The 18,445-nt window shown below is 40.8% G+C and overlaps 1 protein-coding gene across 1 annotated transcript in view; it reads right to left on the bottom strand.

Moving 5' to 3' along the window:
* brca2 (BRCA2 DNA repair associated) overlaps window positions 1-18,018 on the bottom strand; it is a 41,289-nt gene extending 23,271 nt beyond the window's left edge. Inside the window, exons 1-7 of the mRNA XM_072465589.1 lie at window positions 17,965-18,018; window positions 13,361-13,741; window positions 5,459-5,493; window positions 5,275-5,383; window positions 5,155-5,204; window positions 4,522-4,600; window positions 240-3,317 (exon numbers count right to left, since the gene is read on the bottom strand). Coding sequence (XP_072321690.1) covers window positions 240-3,317; window positions 4,522-4,600; window positions 5,155-5,204; window positions 5,275-5,383; window positions 5,459-5,493; window positions 13,361-13,741; window positions 17,965-17,998 — 3,766 coding nt within the window. The 5' untranslated portion in view covers window positions 17,999-18,018. The remainder of the gene's footprint in view (window positions 1-239; window positions 3,318-4,521; window positions 4,601-5,154; window positions 5,205-5,274; window positions 5,384-5,458; window positions 5,494-13,360; window positions 13,742-17,964) is intronic.
* Window positions 18,019-18,445: the final 427 nt, after the last annotated feature.

Raw genomic sequence — 18,445 nt, 5'->3', positions numbered from 1 at the left:
AGCTATGTTGAGGGTATAAGCTAGAAGTTGAAATAAATTATTGGACTATTACATTAAGTTTTTTGTAACCAAACGTATACCCGTTTGAGGTCCTGTGGAGGAACAGCTGTATTTTATAAGCAATGCAAAGTACTTATTATTCTTGACTGCCACAATCATTGCAATCATCAAGTAAATTAGGAAAACCAGATTTTATGTCGTAAGCACTTAAAATATGTTTACATATTAAGGGCACATACCAGTTCCATCTTCTTTCTTCTGCGGTGGTTTTCCCGACAAGCTGGTGGCGCATTTCAGACTAACCGCCAGATGCTGTGCAGCTCGAACTTCATCTTCCAATAAGGCCCTGGTGCAGTCCAAGGCCTCCTGTGCGAGGATCTGCTGCTGCATGGAGGAGCAGCCGTGAAGCTGAAGTGCGTCCAGATTCACGACTACTGGAGGAACGCTCCCTTCTTTAGTTACAGGAGGATGTGTTTTTTCATCAGAGGTTAAGTTGATCCTAACTGGTGGGTTAAGGTTTGAGGTGAAACTATCTATTCTTTTGTCCGCACCAATGGCATATGTGGATTTTACAAACCCAGGCTGTAATTTCAATGTTTCCCCTCTTATGACTTCAGCTTTGCAACTTTTGTCATCCCCATCCAGTTCAATGTCACTTGACAACATCTTCATTGCCTTATTCAGAGCTTCTTGGGACACTCCTACCTTCTTTCCGCTGGCCGTAGTAAATCCGCTTCCAGTGTTAGAAGCTAGCGTGGCGTCAAATATGTCAATTGGATGTTCAAGAGCTCTTTCTTTATTGTTTTTAGTTTGTACATTTCTTTCCACTGCTGTGGGGGATCCAATTTCTGCATTAGAACTTTTCACGTGTTCACATGTTAAGCCTGGTTCGTCTGATGATGCGATGTGAGGCGTTGCGCTTTTAGAATTAGCCTCTGTGAAAAGCGGCTTAACGCACTTATTGTTTGTTGAACCTTTTCTTTGTGCCATGTCCTGAAACCTATTCTCAGACTCTGTTCCTTCTGACAACAAACTCATTGCCTTGTTTAGGGCTTCTTCAGAGACTCTTACTTTCCTTCCACTGGCTGTAGTAAATCCATTTCTACTACTAGCACAATAATTAGATGACATGTATGAAGCTGCGGTTTCACTTGAACAATCAGTTGAAAGTTGAGAGCATGCTCTTGAATTTTTGTGATAAGAAAGAGATTCAATTTTTTCAGGAAGATACTTCTTGGTGCTTTTTATTAAAATGTCAGTCTTAAGGATTTCTGAAGGCTCTTTGATATTTGATGTAGAATCAATAAAGTCAAACAAAACTTTTGCCTTCAGCAGAGCCTCTGCAGACACAGATAGCGCTTTACCACTAGCCGCCAGAAAGCCGCTGGTAGGAGGAACTGACCCATTCCCTTTCATTAACGGAACTTTACTTTGACTATTTTCACATTCTATAGGGGCGTCAGATGAGATGTTGACCTTTGCTCCAGCCACTGTCTGAAACACACAGTTCTGACGTGACATTGCAGATGCTGTGTGAGGTATTTGTGTTGAACATTCTGCTTTGGGTGTATTCATTTTATGTCCACTGCTGACACCATTCCCATCTGATAATACACTGTTCAAGTTTGAGGCTTCATTCAGATCTCCACAATGTGCGGTAATGAACTCATTTGGGGGATTTACACAGTTGTCAAAATCATTCCAGAGGTGCCTTACTTTATCAATATATTTCTTGGACAACTGGACCTGTGTGCCCCGAGCTGTTCTGAAGCCACACTTGAGATTCTCAACATTTGCCATGTCAGTTTGTCTTGGTTTGTTATTTTCAAATGTATTTTTAGTAGTCAATTTGACTGTGTTGTTCATAGGAAATCCACTACTTTCATTTGTCAATGATACATGACGTTGTTTTGATTGACCGCAGTTGAAGTTAGGCTGTTCGATGGTCTTAGGTCCTGGGCAAATCTCGTTTGTGTTTGTGGTGCCTGATTCTTGAGGATGTATTGGGTGATCACTGTCAACTGGTTCGCTCAGTGTGCCACTTCTCACAATGTTGCAGGAACTTTCTTCGGTGTCAACAGACATGTTGGCCTCTTCTTCACATATCTTTGCTTTTTTAATAGCTGATATGGAGTGTCTGTCATCCTGGGCTCTCTTTAACCCACTGTCAAGAGATAATAGAGAAGATTTTTTCTCATTTTTGTCCAATAGCTTGGAATTCATAAAACATGTTTTCCCAAAAAATGATACACCATCAACATCTTGAGCCAAATCTTTGAAAAGTTCTTTGTATTTTTGCAAGTTTTTGTCAGACACAGCAATTCCTTTTCCACTGGCCATCTTGAATCCTTGAGTAAAGGAGGTGTTCGCCTTTCCTCCTTCAAAAGAGTTTCTTACAGTCTGGCCTTTCATTTCCATTGCAGTTTCTGCCTCACCAAATATTGCACGTTTACCATTCTCAGCTTTGTTTGACTGATTCCAGGTTTGAATTTTTGAAGGAGAGGAGGAGGGAAGGGCTTCCGATTTTAAAGTTGGACAACTTTTATTTTGAATGGCTTCAAAGATGTTATGGCCTGCGGTCTGTGTAAAGTCAAACTGGCTGGCTGATTCTTCAAGGAATTCACATAGATCCTTTACTTCAGCTTTTTGTGAAACTGTAAGATTCCAATCCTCATTTGTATTTTTTTTAATATCAGTATTTCTTTGAGGCGCGTCAGCAAATGTCGGAATGTCATTCAATGTCTCCTCTGTATTATTGAGGTGCTGAGATTTAGTAAGTTTAGCAGGGGATATTTGTCTGATTTGATTGGATGCTGTTTTGAAACTTACAGAATCACTTGTGATTTTATTTTCCAAATCCAAAACAGGAATGGTTGTGTTTGAAAAGCCACCATCATCAGCGCTGTTTGGTTTCAAAGTCAATGCAGGATCTTTACCACTGATGTTCTCACCATTTTGGTTAACACTCCCTTGCCTCTTCCTCAGCTTAACTTGCTTCAAAGCATTCAGGCAAGCCGACGGGGAAAAGAATTCTGTCTGAAGTTCAGACAAACTTATAGGAGACCATTGGGTGAGAGCAGGGATTTTAAGTCGTGACTCAGTGGACTTGTCTGAGGGATTTCTTATTGGTGAGGGTTCCACTGCATCACAGCCTTTTTCTTTTGTAGATGTGATTAGCCTCATATGGATCCTCTCATTCCTCACTTTCCTTTGTATAGAGCTACTGTTGATGGCATTTTCAGTGCCACAAAGACAACTTTCCACCGTGTTGCAGGAGGAATTTGGTACCATTTTATCATTCCCAGTCACCTCAGCATCTGTAAATTAAATTAATGTTAGTTTGAACAAGTTGACCATATGCATAATATAGGGCATATGTTATGCATTATCTTGGTATGAGTATTTGTATAAACAAAGCATGCTAATGCTATATTTCCCACCCTGAGTCATTGAGGCAATTTGAGAGCTGAACAAACCAGTACTGGTTTAGAGGATTTTTTGGCCCATAGGCTTCATTAAACCAGACAGCTCAGCGTGAAACAAGAATGAGAGAGAATGGCGGACATGCAATTAAATGTTGGAGCCGGGATGTGAACTCATGACACTGCGGCCAGCTGTACATGGAGACTGGCATGTGTACTATCGCCTTAACCACTCGACCACCGGGCAGCACTGGTTCCCATTCATTTCTATTGAAAAAACAGTGGCCCTTTCTTGTCGTTCTGGCCCTACGATGTTTGTATTAAACAGCTCGGTTTTCTTTTTTGGCCATTTTGTTTGTCATCAAGTTATGATCAATAATAACTGAACAATCATGTGCCGTTTTTCAGAGGTCGGCTCTAGCAAGCGTTATCAATAGGTTTGAATGACAACTGCGCGCCTCTTTGCTATGGTCTGTCCCACTTATGCCATGGTTGCATGGTCTGAGCTCAGAGGAAAATTAACAACAGTAGTAGTCACCTGATGTAGACAGTCTTAGTTTAGTTTAGTCATATTATGCTAAGTCTAAAAATATACATTTGATTATGGCTAGTGCTTGTCAATGGAGCAAAGTTAGCACACCGTTTTAATTTTACTGGATCCAACCCATTTATCTGCCCCTAAGAAACTACACAGGGGTTTTGAGCAAACGAACGAAGGTTAGTAATTACAAATTCCCAAATGCCAACTTTGAAAGTTCTTCAGTATGATATGAAGACTATGAGAAATGTTGACCGGAGTTCAAATAAGAGCTATGTTTGAATGTTCCTCATCCTTATCTACATTTTCTTTTTTTTTTTGCATGTCACAGTAAGTTGCAGTTAATTCTGTATGTTTAGCAATTCTCACTCCACTTCCATACAAGATTTTCACTAGCCTCTGTCAAAGCACAAGAAATGCAGTACTAAGAGATTTTGGATGGAGGTATTGTCTTACCACATAATTATTTGAGATTGTAATAGAGAAAATACCAAGTCATATAAAAGTCCTCAAATTGAATAAACTATGCCTTTTGTAAGAACAAATCAAAGGAACACAGACCGTCTGGGATCACAGGTGACACTGGGACCAACCCATCTGTCGATGCACTCCGGTTATAGTGAAAGAGCTTACGCGCAAACTGAAAGAGAAGCAAACAAAGAAGGCTTAACTTGTATACTGCAAAAGACTAGTAAGGATGGGTGAGATTATAATTAGTGGTGTACTGGTAAAGAATATAGCATCATTAAATGTGATAAATGTGTTGTCAAAGCTTTTCAGTAATTAATGAAATATTAGGCCATTATTTAACAGTTCATTTTGTGTTCTAAAACTCTCTGATTCTCCTGGCACCAGTTTTAAGGCTTTTTCATTAGTATTGTTGACTGCAACTCTCCTGTTTGTAATAATTTTATTATAGAAGGTGAATATATTACATTTATCTTTATTTGTTTAATTATTTTTTTGGTCCTGGATAAATCATTCAGAAGAAAATTAGGCCCCAAGATGTAAAACGGTTTAGTTGTGATTTACAATTGGGTTTGCGTCACCTGACTAGTACAAATTTTAAAAGTTCAAAATCACATATGCCTTTAGTAGAATTAATTAGTTGTCCAAATAAAATAAATGTAGGAGCCACTATCACATTTTCTGCTGTTGATGAAACAAAGGTGTACGTTCTTACAATATACTTACAATACTTGTGTCCCCAGAAAGGGTAAAAGTACTTTCACTTTCTTTTCTGGCTTCAAAAAGAAACGCACTTTAATTTCTACACTTCACATTTGTTTGAATGTCATGCAATATAATACTTACTTAAAATCCAAGTAGAGGGCATGGGTGGGGGAGTGTTTAAAGAGCTGCTCCAGGATATATTTTCCATTTGTGCACCAAGTCTTTCAGACAGGCCTCGGGCATAGCTGCTCTGTATGGATAAAATACACATCCGGTCTAACATGCACCATACTCGGACAGAGTAACAAACATTAAGTAGACTTACCTTGGTTTGGATTGAGCTGCAATGTCGGTCTCCATCTATGAAAGGGAAATAACATGCCATCTTTATTACAGGCACTGCTAGTATACACAGAGCAAGGAGGCGTGCATTGATAAGTGAGACGAATAAAGTACATTATGTTTTAAATGCATATGAATCTTCTTCAAAACAATGTGAAAAATAAATAAAACGCAACATACACATTAACCACTGGAAAAATCTTCTCAGACTTCATTACAATGGAATATACATTCCCCTATAATCACTCATTGAAACAGACCTTTCCCACCCAACGCCCTGACCTTTTACAGCTCTGATTCCCTTCTTCCTCCAACGCACGCACGCACAGCGAAGTATCTACTTGGATATGCGAAAAAGTAAGTTGCAAGATATTTTCACGTCTCAGTTGTCTGTGCTTTTTGTAGTCGCCGTATGCTCTGTCTGAATGACGGCGTGTGCGTGATGTTATTGTTCACGGGAAGAGTGTTATATTTATTACAACCAGTGATATGCATAAAGTTATCAGGAAGTTGAATGGACCAGTGTGTGGTAGTTATCTGCTATAGTTTTCTGAATAACTTGTCTGGGAAGTGCGTGTCCGCAGCGGACCGGCCCCGCGCTGCGGACTCCATCATCCTCATAGTCATTCTCATCCGCTCTATTTTCATCGTCTGACGAGGCATCAGGCTCAAATATATGAGGCAGCAGCTGCAGGACATGTTCTTCAACATATGCTGTTCATCATCTGATGAAATCCGCTCACTTGATGAGGATTTAGTCGTAAAATATAATAATAATAGTTGTGTAAATATCCTCAGTGTTGGCTAGACAATGTCCCGCTGTCACGACACATTTCCGGGTTATGTGAAGGCAAAAACACAGACGCAGCAAAAGAGCGTAATTCTTTAAAATAATAGTTTATTTTTTTAAGCAGAGTATCTGAATATATTAAGACTTGGATACCAACTGCCGACGATGACTTGAAAGCACAATTTCAAATAACTTAGCAGCCCATCTTTAAAAAAAAAAAAAAAAAAAAAAAACTGTTTATACAATGAAGTGAAGTGATGTATAATGATTAATATTTAACAACATGACTGCATGTTTGATAATGTATGGTGACATTGTGATGTTAATAATATACCAAATATTTGCACACACACGTGCACATAAACACAGAAACGCACCCACACACACTCGTCCCCGCTCTGATGTAAAACAGACCATTTTAACCATCTATGTGAAATCTTTGAATATAAAAAGGGAAGAATATAAATATATAGGGAACATACTATATTTTTATGGACCACAAAATTTCCTGTTTGGAAGGAATTCTGTTGGAAAAATATATCCCAAGATTTTCACAGGGAGATACTAGCGTTGTACAAACTAAGTCCAAGGTAGCGCATCATAATCACATGCCCATGCCACTTGAAAAGCGCATCATAATCACATGCCCATGCCACTTGAAAACTGCAAGTGCCCATTATTCACAAGGAAATGCCAACTGTTGGAGAAACTGTGGACAGCCAGGAGACAAACCTCTTATCACGTGTTTTGTAGGGTTGTGTTTAAAATATCAATACGTCGATATATCATCACGGACTCCGTATCGATAGATCACAGTATCAATTTTTTTTTTTAAGATTGTTGTGGCCCGTAGGCTTTAAACGAGGTGGAATAGTACTTTTGATATGCCGTTTGTGCTGGGCTCCTCTCGGCCGAGGTGAGAATGAGCTGTGGACCTGTCACCTGATCAGAAGATGCTGCTGCAGCATGTTCAGACCATGCCAAACACTACTAGAATATGTTCCTTATATTTCTATTTGGATCAGTTGGTTGGATGTATGAAATTATTAGAGCATAATGGATTTATAAATAAGTGCTTTGTGGATATACATGACACTTGATACATTATCTTATCAAGAGTAAAAGCATTCCCCATTTGATACATTAAGACACATTTTTCCAAAATGTATCGGAATACGTATCGTAATGAGGGAATTATATCGGAATATACAAGTATTGGAATACGTATCGTAATAAGGGAATTGTATCGGAATATACAAGTATCGGGATACGTATCGTATCGTGACCCCTGTATCGGGATACGTATCGTATCGCGAGGGTCTTGGCAATACCCAGCCCTAATATATAGTCATGTACAGTATCGATGCGCACAGCATCAAAATGTTTAAACAAAGTTAATTTATTATAAATTGTCAAGGTTGCCGTTTAGAAGCAAACTACTATAGAGGGGCGCGCTGTTAACCATCCTCCAGGAAAAGCAGAAGCTGCTCAATCTGCCAGAACACAAGCTAATTAATTAATTAATTATGTGCAAACGAGGTGGAATAGTACTTTTGATATGCTCGAGCACTTCTTGGAGCCACTGCCGGCTGCACTACTCTCGGCCTGATGTGAGAAGGAGCTATGCATCTAATAAGAAGCTGAAATAGCCTGTGCAGAAGATGTTGCATGTTCAGACACATATGTTGCATGTTCAGAAACATGCAATACTAGAATTCGTTCTATACATTTCTATTTGGATCAGTTGTTGGATGTATGAAGTTATTGGAGCATAATTGGTTTATAAATGGGTGCTTTGTGGATAAACATAAAATGTCATACATTTTCTTACCCATTTGGTAAAATTTTAAGTCCCTTTAAAAAAAAATTGATTGGGATAAGTATTGTAATGAGGGAATTGTATGTAAATATGCATGTATAGGGATATATATTGTATTGTGACCCTATCGGGATACGTACTGTATCGCGAGGGTCTGTTCACATTCTATACACACCTTTTCTGATTCGCACTCACACACTTGGACACACAGCGTAGCTTAATACAGTTCACTTTAATACGAGGCGGACTCTGAATCCGCTAAGTGCTTGCCTTCAACAAAACTTGGCGTGGGGTGGACCTCTCGCTCCAATAGCGCCTCTTCCTCTCCTGGGGCCGTAGCCCAGTACTGACTTATGAGCCACCATGGTCCAGAGCAGAACGGTCTGTTCTCACGGGTCCGTTTGGGGATGCACGCCCTGAATCTCCAATCGAACGCATATAAGACTTTTAGTCTTATGCTAGCTATTTTTACTTTACTTTATTATTATTGTTATTTTTATCTTCATCTTTATCTTTTTTATTTTATTTTATTTCCTCCATTCCCTATTAAGATATGAGAGGAGTTATGTTAATAAGAGTTTTTGTTTGTTTATAAGAGTTCTTCTATTAAGAGTGTTTTTTCAAACTTCCTATAAGTTATCTGTCCTTCCCTCTGTATCTACTGCGTTGTAACACCGAAATTTCCCAATGTGTGGACAATAAAGGATTATCTTGTCTTATCTTTTAAACCTCTCAATGCACCGTTCACCACACACACAGTGACAATTTCTGACACTTTTACCCCAACACCGATCTAACTTTGCATGTAGGGTCTCCAAAGGGGCTCGAAGGCTTTAGCGGGTTGTGTTTAGCGGGAAACACGAGTGGATCAACGGATACACAGCATCATCTCTAAGTGACCTCAATCGGCCGATAATATTAGGCTGGAATCCTAATATTAAAGGAATAGAGGATTTGCCGATTTGAGAACTCTAGCGACTGTTTGTCCCCTTTTTAAAAACATTCACCACCCTCCCTGTTCTTTTATGCCACACGTGCATTTGTTTATCAGCACGACGGATCGCATCGCGCATTTCTCGTCTCTGCCGAATTTTGTCCAATCTGAGCCAGCTCGAACACAGTCCTTCTCTATCATCCCTCAGCCATGTTTGCACTGAAGGAACTCGCTGCCAGCTTGCTAAACACAGACATATCAACCACGCGTGCGCAGCCAAGGAAACGTGCTGCTACCCTGGGAAAGAGCCTGCAGGTGTGCAGTAGCATGCAAGGAATGATTGACATGTGGGAGAACTACTCTGCTGTCCACGCCACGATCCAAGATGGCGCCGCGACTGGCCGCCTCTGCGTTTCGGTGCTCTTTGATTTGTCTGCTTTTGTTAGTTAATTGTGTGTTTGCGTGCTCTTACACCAGTGAAGAGCTCCTATCCATCCGGACCACAACTATTATTTTGGCAAAACCGTGAGACGCCGCAGAAGAGGAAGATGGGCTGGCGCGCTTGTGCGCCTGAGAAAGCGAGGCACACGCACGCCTTTACCTGGAATCTTCCTCTCCAATGTGAACTCTCTCCCAAACAAAGTGGACGAACTGGCGTTGCTGATGAGACGAAACAGAGATTTCTCTTCTCCCTCCGTGTTGTGTTTCACAGAGACGTGGCTCAGCGATTCCGTTCCGGATTGCGCCGTGGAACTGGAGGGTTTTCGGCTGCTCCAGGCTGACCGTCTGAGAGATCTCTCCGGGAAGCGACGCGGCGGTGGAGTTTGCTTCTACATCAACGACGCCTGGTCTTCAGATGTGACAGTGATCTCCAAATACTGCTCTACTGATCTGGAATATCTCTTCTCAACTGCAAACCATTCTACTCTCTACGTGAGTTTGCCTCGTTTATTCTGGCTGCCGTTTACATCCCGCCGAGCGCGAACGTGCAGGAGGCGGAGAGAAAACTGGCCCAACAACTCAATTATTTCCAATGCGGATTTGACACGCGGACTATCAGCACAGGAGCTACACAGGGCTGTGTACTTTCTCCCCTGCTCTTCTCCCTGTACACAAACTGCTGCACCTCCAGCCACGACTCGAATTAAGTTTGCGGACGGATCACCCTCATCGGGCTCATCTCGGACGGGGATGAGTCTGTCTACAGGAGGTGGACCGGCTGGTGTTCTAGTGCAGCGGTAACAATCTAGAGTTCAACGCCCAGAAGACAGTGGAGATGATCGTGGACTTCAGGAAAGTCACAGCCCCCCAGCACCCCCTCACCATCTCAGACTCCCCCATCGTCACTGTGGACTCCCTCCGCTTTCTCGGCACCACCATCTCCCGGGACCTGAAATGGGTGCCCACCATCAGCTCCCTCGCTGGGAAGGCCCAGCAGAGGATGTTCTTCCTACGGCAGCTGAGGAAAGCCAAGCTGACAGCGGAGATGATGGTGCAGTTCTACACGGCCATCATTGAGTCCATCCTCACCTCCTCCATCACCGTGTGGTACGCTGGAGCCACAGCCAGGGACAAACGGACTACAGCGCATTGTGCGCTCTGCTGAGAAGGTGATCGGCCGCAAACTTCCATCTCTGCAGGACCCGTACGTTTCCAGGGCTCTGTGACGTGCAGGTCGGATCACAGCCGACCCTTCTCACCCTGGACACGGACTATTTGAGCCACTCCCCTCAGGCAGGAGGCTACGGTCCATTCGGACCAGAACCTCCCGTCACAAGAACAGTTTCTTTCCCTCTGCCGTTGAACTAATGAACACTACCTAAGCACCTTAACACTTTTCACTTCCTATTGCACTACAAAACTTTATTTCTTATTATGTATACATCATGCTGTTTAGCATTCAGTGTTCAATGTTTCTGTTGTTGTGTTGTTTTGAATTCAGTGTTGAATGTTTTGTCGTTTGTGTTGCACCGAATCACCAGGACAAGTTCCTATGTCTGTGAATTTTGTTCATGACAAATGGCAATAAACCCTATTCTAATTCTGAAATGAGACAGAGATTGGTCGCCAAAAATCCTCTATTATTACTTTATACAAACAAAACAAAATTATTATTTTTGAATTTTGTTTTGAGCAATTCTGTATTTTGGATTTGGGTCCAATACGGAAAAACTAAAGAATGAACCATACACGGATTCGCTCCAAACCTTCTTTCGAATTGTGCAATATTAATCCAAAGATCTAATGGAGATCAAATATTGTTTCAAATTTTTAGATGTATTTTTTCAAAACAACAAAAAAAAAGGTTTTTCGTTTTTGTTTTGATTCACAAGACGTATTACAATATTTACAATACAAGAGTTTTATTTTCCGCTGTACATTTGATCCAAAAACAACATTTTTGGATATCAGCTGATATCCATTGCCTGGATTGTTCCAAAGTGTGCCATCACAGTTAACCATGTCCATTGAGTAAAACAGGTGGAATAATTAGACTTACGGAGATGTGTAATTCTTAAGTATATAGTGTGGCATTTTGTAACGTTTATGTAATGTGGTCTCAACAACAGTAAATTGAAAATATAGCCGCAAGCGGCAATGATCGGCCCTCGCCACGCCGCCGCCACGCCGCCGCCACGCCGCCGCCACGCCGCAAGAGGAGCCCCAATTGTCCTTTTATTACGCCTACTGCTGAATCTGTGACGCTGTCACATCTTCTCCCCTTTGTTTTACCACCAAAAAGCTATTTTATTTTGAATTCTTGGCAAAATGTGCGGCTTTGCCGCACAGACACCGTGACTCTTTGAATGAAAATGTGGATAACTTTTGATGGTCTTGAAGATGAGTCTCACCAAATTTCAGGTTAATAGGGCTGACGCCCTGGGAGGAGTTTGTGAAAGTCTAAAGTGTAAACATGAAAGGTTTCGGTCATCGTTACGGCAACGCCATAACAATTATGACATGAGTCATTGACTTTTTTGATGGGGATGCTAAAATTGAGTTGTGTGTCAAATTTCATATAATTTCGCAAAACTAAACATTTAACCTCCATATAAAATCTGTAGGGGGCGCTGTGGCGCCAAATGAATTTATTTCACTTCAAGTAGGTTTAGGGCAAAGAGTTTAACAACTGATTCTAATTTGACGCAATTCGGACTTTATCTGCGCAAACGGCAGAAATTTTAAATATGGGAGATTTCTGAAATTCTAGCTACAGTTTGCGGCTTCGCCGCTCAGAGACCGTGAGAGGTATCAATGTAATTTGGATAACTTTTGATGTCCCACTCCTCAGTAGCATTTTCACCAAATTTCAGCTTTTTAGGGCCAACGCCCTGGGAGGAGTTCGTAAAAGTACGACGTTTGGAAAAACTCCGAAGTCATGTTTAGCCATTTTTGAAGCAATATGGCCGACATTTGGTTGGGCGGACGGCATTGCCGTAATAATATTTTTTACTTCTCTTGTCACCATCTACCTCTGCGCCAAATTTCATGATTCTACGATCAGATTTTTTTTGGGTCATTTCCCATCTCTCAATGCATTTTTGGTACATTTGGTGGCGCTGACGCGCCAATTTTTTTTATTTTAGAAAAGGGAAATAGCCAGAATGTAGAGAGGCACGATTTTTAGAGGTGTGCAAATTTTTGTGACTTTTCGTCAATGTTCACTGGGTGAAAAATAGGGGGGTTGGTCCCGAGAAGAAGAAGAAAGAAAGAAAGAAAGAAAGAATAATATTCCGATGCGAAAACAATGTTTCCCATTTTTCAAATATCATAAACTATACATTTTCGGAAAGCGCTCGCGCTTTCCTACCTCATGGTGTGGGTCCCTGGTCACTGACGGGTACTTTCGATAATTTTGAGTGGGCTCCGCCCACTTTGTGTTTTTGGCCCTCTATACAGTAATAATGTTCAATTTTTGCATTACATGCTTATATGCACGGAACATGCAAGAGATGGGGAACGTATTCGTGAGCTACTTAGCGCAAATGAGTGCTTTATATGGGGATGACGACCGCTTCGCGGTCGTCATCCCAATGTAAAGTGCTCGTTTAGTGCGAACTTTTGCACGGGCTTCGCCCGTTTACAACGGTAATGTTCCATTTTCCTACAACTAATTAGTATGCACGGGGCGTGCATGAGTGGAGGAGTGCGTTAGTGAGTGTTTGGAAGTGGGCGAGCGCTTCGCGCTCGATTTCGTGCGCACTACGTGCGCACTTTCGCAGCCGTGCTTCGCACGGCCTTACGAGATTAATAGGCCTCTCGCCAGCTTGTGGCGCTCGGGCCTAATTATGTCCTAAACTTAAACCCACAAAAGCAAAAAAAAATAAAAAAATAAACCTACCTTGTTTGGTAGAGAAAGCGCTCTGATCCGCTTCAGGTGACAAAGTTTGGTAGAGTCTAAAGACTCTGGGAGTTGAAGATATTGAATAGAATCGCCCCCTGTTGACCTTGGGTGATTTCAAAAGAGAAACTTCCTTATTGGCAGATACGTCCTCCCAGTGTGCACACAGCTCTTCCTGGTTGGTATGCAGCTCCTCACGGAGCTCTTCCTGGTGAACACACAGCGCTTCCTGGTTGGTATGCAGCTCCTCACGGAGCTCTTCCTGGTGGGCAAACAGCTCCTCCTGGTTGGCACACAGCTCATCTTTATAAGAGACATCTCCCTCCTCAAATGCTTCAGCTGTGAGTGCCTCAAACCAGTCAGGATCCAGTTGTCCCAAATCTACAAGGCAATAGAACAGATGAGCAAAGAGCAATTCAGAAGTATTTATATTGACAAAAAAACAGTACACCAACATTGGATTAATTGCACAGCCCTATTTGAATTAAGATTTAGTGCTTTCCAATTGTGAATGGTCAAGTATTTTGGTTTTCATTGCGAAATGTTTGATTTCACAAATATATTGTTGTTCACCAAATTGTTTTGCATTTGTATCGTCAATCTCAAGTTCAAATTTCATCAAGTAAAACATATTTACTGAATATCAAAGTTCTATTTATAAAAAACGTAAACAATATGTGGGGGAAAAAAACAGATGGGGTAACGCGTTAGCCGTGTTAGGGTAACACTCGGCGTGTTGTGAGCATGCGCACTGTGCAACAAGTGACTCGTGTCCTCACTCCAAGGGAGAAAAAAAACTTTCAGATGCAAGTTTTGAAAAACTCCTTCTCCTTTATTATGACCACTATTTCATAGCTGATGAGTAAATGTAAGGTAACAGCAATGTGGCGAGTTTGCTTTAATTAAAATACAGTGCTAAAACAGGCGTGTTCTGTTGTTGTGCCAATCCACTCAATTTGTTTTGGCAATGTTTTTCATTGCTTGAGGACAGGCTTATTGTATGGCATTGTATAGTGGTAATCTGTCAACATAGAAGATAAATAAAGCCCAATCACATTCACTTTGTTTATTTGATATTTTAATGATTTGGTTTCCGTATTCACCAACGCAAAGGGTTTATTGGCAAATTATATAGGTTGTACAATAATGTGGATTATTGGTAATGCAATAACAACACAATGCTTTAATATTCACTTTGTATTTTTATACAGTGAAATTTAAAACGCTGTATTTTAACAATGTCTTAAAGGACAAACATTATGTATTATTTGTATTGTTATCAGCTTTTAAAAATGATTTAACCTTTAGCTTGGCATCTCATGTTTTAGAACAAAAAAAGTTTATAACAAATTAAATTACATTTGAATCGTTGCCGTTACCCACGGAGCTAGAGGAGTAGTTTCTGCTCCAACCACTAACTCAAAGTTTGAGATTTCAACGTACGTTTCAAACTGGCCTCTTCTGGGAGATTCATAGTGTGAGGTATAAGTAGGCTGCGAAATAGACGGGGGCCCGGGGCCCGTAAGCAGTCAAATCTCCGGCGGGCCCGGGGTTTGAATTAAGAGGGGGCCCGCCGTGCCCCTGTATCTAAATTCCTCGAAAAAAATCAAGATTTAACTAGTAATTTGGCCATATTTGGGGCATTTTCATCACTTAAGTTTTGTTTTGACAGACATGCCCACTTCGCAGTCTTCTTGCTTCTCATTGGCCAATCACGGTGTCTGTGATCTAATTTCAATGAAAGCGGGCATCTGATTGGCCGCTGCGTTCGTGTTGCGTTCACGTGTCCTTGGAAATGCTCGGTCTAATTTTTGGGGCAAAGTATATATGTTAGTAGTTTATTTTGTAGGACGTGATTTCATATATTTCACAAGATCTCCTAGTGTCAAATGCTGTAAACAGTATTTATTTTATCGTATTATAGTTTTTAGTTATCAAATAACAGATGAAAGTACTTTAAATTGTTTTACATGCTAATAACCAGGTTTAAAAACAACACATTTATCTTGTTCTTATGACGCCGCGCGCGCTTGTGGGCCCCTGAAATTGCTTTGGGGCCCCTAACTTTGAAAATCTATTTCTCAGCCTGTATACTCTATACTAATATTATGGACCTGATAGCTGGTGGCAGCTATTGGAATCTTTATGTCCAACCTGCATAACTCAAACACTTATCAAACTCAAGGGGCACTGGAGGAGCTTGAAGAATATAGGACTGATCACAGGGTTCAGAATAAGCGGTATCGCATCGCAAAATGCGACGCAATTTCTCTCAAATGCGATGCATTCGTCATAAAAAAGTGTGTTTGTATCGCAGGATTTGCGATACAAAAATGCGTGTTCAATTGTTTAACCAAAGCGCCTAAAAGTACTGATCACTCGTCAATCAATCGTCAATAACGGCATGACACATGTAGGACACTGTGTTGACATGACGAGTCCCGCTGCTGTCTCAGACCGCAAGTCAGAAAGTGGGAGGAGCCACGTGCGGTAAAGTTTGCGTCAGATTCAGACTTCCGAGGTCAATAGCTCCTAAACGCAAAAGTCTTTGCAGATCATACACAGCCAAAATATTCATATTTACACTGCCAAGTGACTACAACCTCGTTTTTAACAATCAGATGCGCATTTTGGGCGCAGCGAATTACACTGATCCGAATATGCAGCCAGAGCCGAGACGAGTGCTTAGGGATCGTCATCAAATGTGCAGCCGGAGCCGAGACGAGAGTACTTAGGGACCGTCATCAAATAGAAAAACGAAAAATGGAATGGAACGTCAAATAGAGCGGTACAATTTGAATAACGCATAAAATACACCATGATGGACACCACAGCAACCTTTATTTTTCCATCAGAAGCTTAATACATATTTTTTTGTGAGTGTAATGACGATTAATATGTAAATGAGACTCCTGCAAATAGTCATCTGATTGATGATGAAATGGAAGAAAGTTGTCAATAAGGCCATCTGACTTTGTGTTGATTAATTTGTTCAAAAACTAATTTTGTTTGCAAGTTTTCTGTTTTATTTAAAGAAAAAATGTTTAAAAAGTGTTTCAAAGTTAATTTGTTAAAGAGTTTTTTTTTTTTTTTTTTAAATAGAATGTTTACAAATACATTTTAAATAAATAATCGTGTTACATCAATGGAAAATATTGATTGTTAGTCATTTTCGTGTTTTGCTATGCAATTATCAAATTGCTATACAAATTTGGAAAAATTTGGATTTTTTCCAAAAGTTTGCTGCTAAACGGATTGTTTAGCAGCGCCGCTATACAAGTGAAAATCCTTAATCTGAGCCCTGGATAAACGTAATACACGTACACGCACTGTGATGTCGGACCTTTCTGCAAATGATGGACTTTCTGAATATGCTGTGAGGTTGTCAGACCTTCACAAAGAGCATTATTTATCAAAGATTTGTGAGATAGGATGCCCAGACACGTACTCCCTGCCGAAAGCGATGTTACAGCCAGTGTTTTCGGCGAGTCGCGGCTCTTCGGCAGCAACAGTGACATATACATATACAATTACCTGATCAACAAATCGTCTTCTACACTGCTGAAGCACTGACAAGTTACAAGAGATTGGATGGCTATAAATACTCCGTGGCTGGATGAATTAAGGAACTATCTGAAAACGCGTCTTTATCAACTTGCCCCTAGGTGATCATTAGCAAAGTAAGCAATTTCAATTCAACCTCCCGTCAGCACTACGCTACTAAAATCATATTTCTACTGCCACGTTTGCAAAATACATTATGTATGTATCTATTTGCTGCAGAGGCAAAATACATAGCTGCTAGGCTAGGCTACGTGTATCTTTCTGGCGTGTTTACGTGCTACTTGTAGTAGGCTAGGTATTGTAGTAGGCATTAGGCACGTAAACACGCCAGAAAGATCGCAGATTTCGGCTAATATTGGAGTCATCCTAGACCCAAGATGGGTAAATCTTGCAGTGCAATTGGATCGTTAGGAAACAACAGACGGAGTTTTGTAAACCTTTCTGTAAACCATTAAAACGCATATTAAATCATTTTTAAATAAATGTTATTGTTTATAGTAATAAACAAATAACATAGTTTCTGCTTAAAATAACATTACATTTCATTCTTAAATTCACTTGAGTATGTCCCCAAAACAGAAACATTTCACTTCAACAGTCCTAATTAACTTGTCAGAATGAATTCATTTGCGTTTATGTCACATAACTTAAAATAAAATTTGAGCGAGGCAAGTGATCCCTGGTGTTTTGAACTGTAACTGCATTTTGTCGCTTTAGCTCAGAGTGCCAATCACTTTAGCCTCCGTGTCGTTGCGGACTTTCGGTTTCATGCTCGCGGTCCTCCTGCTGCTTCCATGGATGCATTGGCTGTTTCAAAGCACAAAAAAGGAGAGAGCGGCGTATTTTAAACTTACGAGTGTGACAGGGAAGCAGAGTTTGTTGTGTGAAAGAGCTCGGTGGACCGCGAGTATGAAACATGTCCACATGGCGGGGCGAAGACACACGGAGCTAATGCTGCAAAATCAGTGTTTAAGATAAGTTGTGAAAATAATTAATTCATAATTTATTTCATTGTTTTTTTTTTTCTACAGTGCACCCACCTTTCCATATTTGATCTCTGAAAACGTTGTACATTCTTGTTGAAGTCCAAAGGACCCCATGTGCCCCTGTGGTCACAGAGTGGATCTGTAGAGACAGAGAGTGGTCAGTCTGACTGGAGTTCAAATCGAACTACTAAATAAATTCCCCTCCCCCTTGGAATGTTTGAAAACGTTCTTTCTCCATGTTCGTGGTCAAATTTTTCAACTAGACCATACCATAACATAAAACGTATCCACAGGAGACACCATAAAACAACATTTTATTTTTGTAATACAAATCCCTGTAATTGATCAAATAGTTAGATATGTTTAAAATCATACTGTGGAACATTTCACAAAAGGAAGAACCTGAGCGGCGCATCGCACCGTATTTTACATGGTATTTGGCCGCTGAGGTTAGGCAAACGTGGAGCTTCGGCATTTTCCAGACCACGGCTCTTCAGTCAATCAGAGCCAAGCACACAAACTTTGTCGACCAATC

Source organism: Eucyclogobius newberryi, unplaced genomic scaffold (assembly GCF_026437365.1).
Source record: "Eucyclogobius newberryi isolate DKJ021-1_F unplaced genomic scaffold, fEucNew1.0.hap1 SCAF_5, whole genome shotgun sequence".
In the NCBI taxonomy this organism is placed as follows: domain Eukaryota; kingdom Metazoa; phylum Chordata; class Actinopteri; order Gobiiformes; family Gobiidae; genus Eucyclogobius; species Eucyclogobius newberryi.
Note: the sequence above shows the minus strand (reverse complement) of the source record. Positions and strands in the feature narration are given on the sequence as shown.